This window comes from Salminus brasiliensis, chromosome 2 (assembly GCF_030463535.1).
Source record: "Salminus brasiliensis chromosome 2, fSalBra1.hap2, whole genome shotgun sequence".
Taxonomy (NCBI): domain Eukaryota; kingdom Metazoa; phylum Chordata; class Actinopteri; order Characiformes; family Bryconidae; genus Salminus; species Salminus brasiliensis.
Genome location: NC_132879.1, coordinates 7439040 through 7447456, shown reverse-complemented (window position 1 = coordinate 7447456; position 8417 = coordinate 7439040). Strand labels below are relative to the sequence as shown.

The following is an 8417-nucleotide window of genomic DNA, read 5'->3' as shown; positions in this document are numbered from 1 at the left end:
GTGGGATAGCTCTCTCTTGGTACCTGCAGAAACCTGGAGAAGCACCTAAACTCCTGATCTACCATGCTACAAACTTATGGTCAGGAACTCTAGCTCGTTTCAGCGGCAGTGGATCTGGATCTGACTTCACTCTGACCATCAGTGGAGTCCAGACTGAAGATGCAGGAGATTATTACTGTATGAGTGAGCACTGGTTCAGTAGTAGAGGTGTGTTTACACAGTATTACACCACCATACAAAAACCTCCCTGAGTCAGACTGCACAGACACTGCACTGCTGCAGCTGGACCTGCTGCAGGTCCCGAGGGTAGATGTGATACAGCACAATCACACACTCTGTGGAGGGGAGGAAACCCACCACCCTGACACACAGCATAAACATCTATAAATGTATAAATAAGCACAAAGCAATAATGCACACAGCGTTTCAGCTATATGAGAGGAGGAGGTTTGTAGAGCTTGTGCTCATTCTAGTCCTGCTGTTCATGTGTTAGTGGTGTGATCCCGAGTGTAAACACATGGTTCTGGCGGGGGGTTATAGGTAGACACACACTACAGCAAAACCAGACCATTCAGAATTTCCTCCTATCCTCATAAATCTCACAGCAACATAATATCCAAACGTTCATTTTCTGTACCAGTTTTCTAGGATGAAGATATTGTATCATGTATTGACCCAAAGCCCCCATGTCCCTGTCTGCTCCAGCCATATCCATCCTAGTTCAAAGTCCTGCTGCTTTACAGCAGACATTTCACACTCAGACCTGGAGTCAGTTCCACTCAGTTCTCTCAGTAAGTTGACACAGACTGAAGACCCACCTCTTCTGAGAGGACTTGGGCGAATAGTAGATTGTTCTCCTTACTGACTTGTGTTTAGTAGAGTCTAAACTCAGAGGATCTTTGAATTATTAGTCTATTTAAACTAGCTGAGGTTTTTCTTGAGTAAATAGCAAAGCACTTTTGTAAGTCGCTCTGGAGAAGAGCGTCTGCTAACTGCCTTAAATGATGCTGGAATGACCAGATTAGAATTGGTCAGTCTCAAGGCAGCATAATTGTTTTTAAGGGACAGGGCAGGATGGTGAGGGCAGTCTATAGTTTAGCTGAGGTTATTTAATGACACTGATGTAGTAACAGACAGTGTGTGCAGAACAGTTCAATTACTAAACTGTAAACACGCATGAAATCTAACTACAGTGTAGAGAATAGCCTAAAACAACTTTAAAAGAGGTAAAACTTAGGATTTTTAGATGAGATTAACAAAGTTATTGATTTAATTTTATTCTGAAGCTTTAGGCTACATTTTTAAAAGCCTATAGCTACTAATTGTTTTGCTAAGAGTTTCCTTCATTCAGTAGTTTCCACCAAAAAACACTGTCAGCTGCACGACTCAGCTCTTCTTTAACTAATCGCATGTTTTTCATAAGTAAGCTAGCAGACATAATGATTAGAGTGAGACCTTATAGGACCTACATGTTCATTTTCAAGTTTTAAAAACATCTTAACTTCTTTTAAAGTTGTTTTAGGCTATTCTCTACACTGTAGTTAGATAAGTTTCCGTGTCAGATTTGACCTCCTGATCTTGGCATTTGTAACACTGATTTGTTTATACAGAACAAACCTTTTTTTTATGGACTTTATAGATGTGTTTTTTACAAGACAGATGGACACTATGGTTAATATGGGCAGTTTACATACACTCATCATGGACATTAATGTCATGGCAATATTGGACTTTCAACTATTTCTTTGAACTCTTCTTTTGAATGACTCCAAATCTATTAAAACAAGAGCATTTAACTCCAGAATCCAACTGTTCTACAGTGCAAACTGCCCTTGAGTATAATATGGAGAAAACACACAATCAATACAAAGAGACAAACACTGAATCCAAAAGCCTTTTATTTCTTTGAGACAGAAGATCAACATTTCGGCACTGAAGCTCAAATATGTGCTTTAAAGCCTGAATGAAGGAGAAGAAAGTGAGCTGAGTAAAGCAGAGGCTGGCGGTCCTCACTGCTAAGTGCACTGATCTTTCCTTAGTGTCTCGCTCACTGTAGACTGGGCGTCCTTGGTGGCCTCACAGGTCACTGGGTTCCTCAGCCACTGCTCCTCCGGTAGGGTCAGGGTGCTAGTCCAACTGTAGAGGCCATCATCCTTCTGCAGAAATCCGGGGCTCTGGCTGACCCCCGAGCTCCAGCTGCTCCCACCTACCTTCCAGCTTAGCCTCCAGTCTGAGGGGAAGCCCTTGTTGGCCAAACACACGAGTGTGGCCTTCCCCTGCTGCAGCTCCACACTGGAGGGGGGCAGGACCGTGAGTTTGGGAGCAGTCACACCTAGCAGACACACAAACACAGAGGCATGGACAGATGTGTTTCACTTCTCTTATTTTGTACAGAGCTGAACTGAGTTCAGTGGTGCATTAAAATGTTTGGTCCTGTAATTATAACCTACTTTACAGTTTAAACTGTCCTTCAGATTCATCTGTAGTTACTTTCTTCTGAATTTAACACTTTTTAATGTTTCATTTACAGGCAAATAAATCTGAGACCCTTAGTGAAATTTATAATATGGAAATCAACAGGAATTCAGATCCTACAGAGAAATAAATGATTTACTATAATAAATAATAAAAATGAACACAGTTAACACTTAAAAAATGAATATTAAAACATGCATCAGTGTTCATAATAAGCAGCTCTGTGATTGTTCATCATGAGAATGAGAAGCACAGTGAAAGTGCTGCACTGAGAGCCTCCGGTCAAGAGCAGACCTTTACTGTTCAATTAAAGAAAAATTTCACTGTTCAGTACAGTAAAAAAATATATATACTGAATAATTTCTACCCGTATTAACAACAGAAACAGACTCTTGGTGTAAAATGTCCATAGTTAGTCTACACTGCCACTTAAAGAACAAATAAATGTAAAAAAAAATGCTTTAAAAAATGATTTACAAAAGAATTAAGTGTATGAACAGTTCCAGAACTGATTTACAGATGAACAGAGAATAAACAGTAAAACTACTTACGGCCAACTGACAGTTTGGTGCCACCACCAAAAGTCCACCACAGTGATACAAACTCATTTAGTGGCTGTACAAAAACCTCCTGCTGTAAAGACTCGGCTCTCTCTGTTATTTCCAAGCAGCTTCCTCACATCAGTCACTAAATCCTGGTGGAGTTTAAAAGCCTCAGACAAAAACAGAAGTTCTGAAATTATAAATTATTAAAATATTTTTTTAGCTTGTTTTTCTGAAGCAAGGTCGTGTTTTATGAGACCTGTTCTCAAACTGCTGATCTGTTCATTCACATGTAATTTTATTATCAAATATTAATTAAAATATCTGTATAATAATACAGATTTGAACACTTGACTTTAATTTGAATTTAAATATTAAATGATGACAGACGAGAACAGAAAACAGCTAAAGAGCTGCGGTATCTAGAACACGTCTTACTGTTTCAGCATTTCTCCCCATGGTCTGAGAGGATTTTCTGCTGAAAAGAGAGAGAGAGTAAAGTGTTTAAATAAAGTGTGTATTTTCTTACTCACTGCTTGTAGTTTGGTCCCTCCACCCAAAAGCTCCTGCACTGACAGACAGACTGACAGCAGAAGCTGTGAAACCCCTATGATAAAAAACTGATCCATTTTAAACTCAACAGAAGGAGATCGCCCCCCACTGGACATCAAGGGAACATTCCAAATATCAGGAGAGTTAGATTGCTGAGCTGAGATCAAATGAAGAGTGGAAGTCATCTAACCAGCTCTACCACACACCCTCACACACACACACACACACACACACACTAACCCCTGACAAGCTCTACCACAATCACATGCTTACACACACGTAATCAGCCCTACAACACACCCTCACACCTAAACAACTCTACTACATACACCCTCAAACACACATAGCCAGCTCTACTACACACTCCCTCACACACACTTAACCAGGTCTACATTAGATAATTACTGCATGTGGGATTGTGTTTCAGCTGGGAACAAGTTATTTAACAATGCAACAAAGGGAACTCAAGGGATTGGGATTACAGCTGTGTAGCTGTAAGAAAAACACCTTTCAGTGAAGCTAACCTGCAAAAAATATTGTTCTCTGGAGCAATAGAAGGTCATGTGGTCTGATGAAGGAAGCTGAAGTGATGCACCCATCATGCCTAGCGCCTACCGGACAAGCCTGAGGGGGCAGTGCTTTGGTCTGGGGTTGCTGCAGTTGTTCAGGTTTAGGTTCAGTAATGTTATGTGCCCAAAGAATGAGGTCAGCTGACTACCTGAATACACTGAGACGACCAGCTTATTCCATCAATGGCTTTTTTCTTCACTGATGGCACGGGCATATTCCAAGATGACAAGGCCAGGATTCATCCGGCTCAATTAGCGAAAAAAAAAAGTTGTTAAGGTCATTTTCACCCCGTTGAGAATCTTTAGGAGATGCTGGAGAAGACTTTCCAATCTTAAGGAAAAATGAATGCAACTCTGTTCAGAAATAAATGTTGTGACATTGCAGAAGCTTGTGGAAGTGATGCTACAGCGAATGCGTGACGTAATCAAAGCTAAAGGTGTTCCCACAAAATATTAGCATGTGTGATCTTTTGTTTTAGCCAGGCAGTGTATTATTCATTTATGACAGACAATTAGATTAGATAGAGTAATATACCTTAGTGTGTAACAAGCCTTTCTGTGGTAAGGGGTTAAAAAAAGAAGACTATACAGCAGCTTGTGGCACGTGCCCTTAAAGTCATGGTAATTGCCTTTAATAATCATGAGGACAAAACTAGGGCAGGTGTCCAAATGTAATGTTAAAGTTAGAGACCAAGTTTCAGTCACAAATCTGCCAAACCAGTGATGGACTAACAGTAATATGAGCACAGATAAACACAGGATCAGAGAGCAGTGACTTTAAGAGAGCTGAATACTGTGCAGTTTTAATGATTTATTAAACATTTATGATCAGGACATATGGAGAGAGAATACAAAATTATTAATTGCTAATTATTAAAAATCCTTTGAGCCCTATCTTAGCGATCTTTTGGCGAGCTGTCAGCCGCGCCCTGCTGCTTGATTAAGGGCGCGTCAGTGTGTCTTTGCTATCGTAACAACAGAAAACGCCATGTACTAAGTCTCTTAATTAATCAGGAAAATTTAATTAATCAGACTTAATTCATCAGAAATTTATCTGAACACAGAATTCCTTCTGTTTCCATCTCATTATATTTGAGCATCACATGATCACTGCAGCGGACAGTGACATTTCCATAGAGAGGTTCCACTTTGCATTAGCAGCACATGCTTCAGTGCTCTGGGAGTGTTTATAGTGCTGTGAGTTTAACACTTCATGACTGAGAGCTGCTGCCCCACAAACCTCACCCACAGCAGACATGACTCTGATCCCCATCCTCGTCTGGACTCTGATCTTCTGGACTCAAGGTAATGCACTGCTGTACGTTTACTTTTAGGAAGACAAAGACGACAGCTGTTATTCTTACACAATCATATCTGAAGATTTGATGGTAAAATAATAATGTTGAAAGTTCATGAGTCAGTTTACTCTCATTGTTTTTCAGAATCCAAAGGTCAGGCGACTGTGACTCAGACTCCTGCAGTGAAATCTGCTCTTCCAGGAGAAACCGTCACCATCAACTGTAAAACCAGCCACAGTGTGGATGAGGGTGATGATATGTCCTGGTACCTGCAGAAACCTGGAGAAGAACCTAAACTCATGATCCATGATGCCTCTAGCTTATGGTCAGGAACTCCAGCTCGTTTCAGTGGCCGTGGATCTGGATCTGACTTCACTCTGACCATCAGTGGAGTCCAGACTGAAGATGCAGGAGATTATTACTGTATGGGAGAATTTTACATCAGCAGTAGATACTCGTTCACACAGTGTTACACAGCTGTACAAAAACCTCCCTGAGTCAGACTGCACAGACACTGCACTGCAGTCCTACTCCAAGAAGGCTGTCCAGCAGGGGGCACCACAACCAGCAGCCTCCTGCAGCTTCACACTTGAACACTGAGCAATAAAACACACTGTTGATCCTGTAGTGTGTTGAAGGGAGGCGTGCAGGAACGCTGCTGTGTGTTTCCTCACTGGCCGTGTTCCTGCTGCTTTTCATTTTTTTACACCAGGTCTCCACTGAGCTGCAGGTTTTAGTGTGTCTGACTTCATGAATAGGAATTATATTTTTGTTTAATTCATTTATCTAAAAAAATTCCTTCATAAAAATTCCTGTATATGGCTAAAAGCCACCCCGTGCAATTTGTAAGGTTTAAACGACTCATAAGGAGCTCCTCATACACACGTTAGGGTTAAAGACAAAGAGCTCTCGTCCACTGGTGGGGAAGTTTTGCAAAAACACACAACCCAGCCTGATACGTACTCAAAGAAGAATTGAGAAAACAGCGGCAACACAGCAGCCTGCTTCTCTCCATTATGGAGCTCCTACAAAATAACTGAATGTAGAAAATAGAAATAATGAACAAAAAAGGTTAAGATTAGGGTAGTTAAGAGTTAGGATAGGTTAAGGTTAGGGTAGTTAAGAGTTAGGACAGGTTAAGGTTAGGGTAGTTAAGAGTTAGGATATGATAAGATTAGGGTAGTTAAGAGTTAGGACAGGTTAAGGTTATGGTAAAGGTAAAATAAGCCTTAAGGTAAGTGTTAGATTATGGTAATGGTAAGGAGTATGTCATGGTTATGGTTAGAGTAAGTGTTAGGGTAAGGGTTAGGGTAAATGTTATGTTATGGTTATGGTGATGGTGATGGTGATGGTTAAGGTTAGGGTTGGGAAAGGGAAAATATTGTGTCACGGTTAAGGTTAGACTAAGGGTAATACGTAATGTTTAGGTTAAGTTTAAGTTGATGTTTAGGTTCAGATCAGATTTCACAGGTTGTTTTGTAACATTTTCTGTTTATATGGTTTCTGTGTGTTTGGGTTGCATCAGTAATGCATACATGTGAAAGTGGGTTGAACTATTCAGTACAAATTGTACACCTTCTGAAATTTCTACGAGTTCCTCTTCAGACCAGATGAGAGAGAGAGGGAGAGAGAGAGAGAGAGAGAGAGCACTGGAGTGAAACTCAGATTTGCATTAACAGACCTGAGTTATCGTCCTTCTCCCAGAATAGAGCAGCACTTTCACCAGATGTTCAGCTTCGTTCAGCCAAACTCACTCAAGCACAACACACACAGCCCTGCCCTGAACCTCCAGCTGAAGATCCTCTCTCACAACCCTGATCATCAAGTAGAAAAAAACATCAGACAATGTCCAACATCAAGCTTTATTTCAGTAGAGCAGAAGCACAGGTCCAGCAACAGGACAGTGAACAGAGTAAAGACCCAAACAGCAGCACTGTGTAGAACTTCAGCTCTACTGCAGACGGAGGTGAAGCAGATCTGTGTTCAACTCCATCTCGGGGCTACTGAACTTCACAGCTGCTCTTTCTGAATGTGATTGGCTGATTGATATTGTCATGGGAGACCAAACAGCCAAACTCCTCCCCCTTTTCCCAGAGAGCTTTGCTGAGGGTCAGGGTGCTGCTGCGGCTGAAGCGGCCGTTCTTCTCTTCTTCTACGCTGGTCAGAACGCCCTCCTTCACCTCTGAGCCGTCCACTGTCCAGCTGACTAGCGCCCCCTGTGGAGAGTAGCCAGACAGCAGGCAGAGCAGTGAGGCTGAACCCTCAGACACCTGCAGAGGGGAGGGGGGGAGCAGAGACACAGAGGGCTTCACTGTGGGACCACCTGGAGAGGAGACACAACACACACACTTGATTAAACACATTTAAACACATTTAAACACATTTACTCGTTATTCTTTATTAAGCATCCTGACTGAATCCAACCCGTCTACAGTCGTCCATTTACAGCTCCACTCTGTTCTCAGTTTCCTAAAAAACAGTACCTGCTTCCTTCTATGAGCTTCTACTTCATCTGTACAGATAGATAGAAAGATACTTAGATAGAGAGATATATACTTTATTAATCCTGAAGGAAATTCAGCAGCCAGTAGCAGTTACACAATAACAGCACAGTGAATATGATACAATAATAAGAAATATTAAAAGGAATAAAAACACAATAATAATGAATAATGGGAGAATAATGAACAAATAAATAATAATGTGCAGTAGGAGTGTGGATCAGCAGATATGTCCATACTGAGTAAATATGTGCATATATTGGTATTTAAGCAAAGTGTCAAGTGTCCAGGAGTGCAGATGTACAGGATGTACAGTAAAGTGGGGTTGCTGTGATGCAACAAGTAACACCACTACCTGCCAGTGAGCTATTACCCCCTGTTTGAGACCAGGGTTCGATTCCCGGTCTGGGTGACTTTGCTGTGCTACATTAATAAGAGTCCTTTGGCAAGACTCCTAACACTGCATTGGCCGACCTCTGT

General features: G+C 41.4%; 1 long non-coding RNA gene and 1 gene segment (V, D, J or C); one reads left to right on the top strand and one right to left on the bottom strand.

The window, feature by feature from the left end:
* Positions 1 to 1881: 1881 nt before the first annotated feature.
* LOC140549784 (uncharacterized) lies at positions 1882 to 3764 on the bottom strand. Of its 4 annotated transcripts, none has more exons than XR_011979028.1 (3): positions 3547 to 3764; positions 3027 to 3207; positions 1882 to 2332 (listed from the first exon to the last, which is right to left on the bottom strand). It is a non-coding gene; the product is annotated as an uncharacterized lncRNA (long non-coding RNA). The 4 variants fall into 4 exon arrangements; XR_011979027.1 differs by having other exon boundaries at positions 3551 to 3764; XR_011979026.1 differs by having other exon boundaries at positions 3027 to 3187; positions 3551 to 3764.
* Positions 3765 to 5394: 1630 nt separating this feature from the next.
* Positions 5395 to 5933, top strand: LOC140546308 (Ig kappa chain V region 3315-like). The segment is given in 2 exon segments: positions 5395 to 5443; positions 5581 to 5933. Coding segments are annotated over 2 exon segments (402 nt in total).
* The last annotated feature ends 2484 nt before the right edge of the window (positions 5934 to 8417 follow it).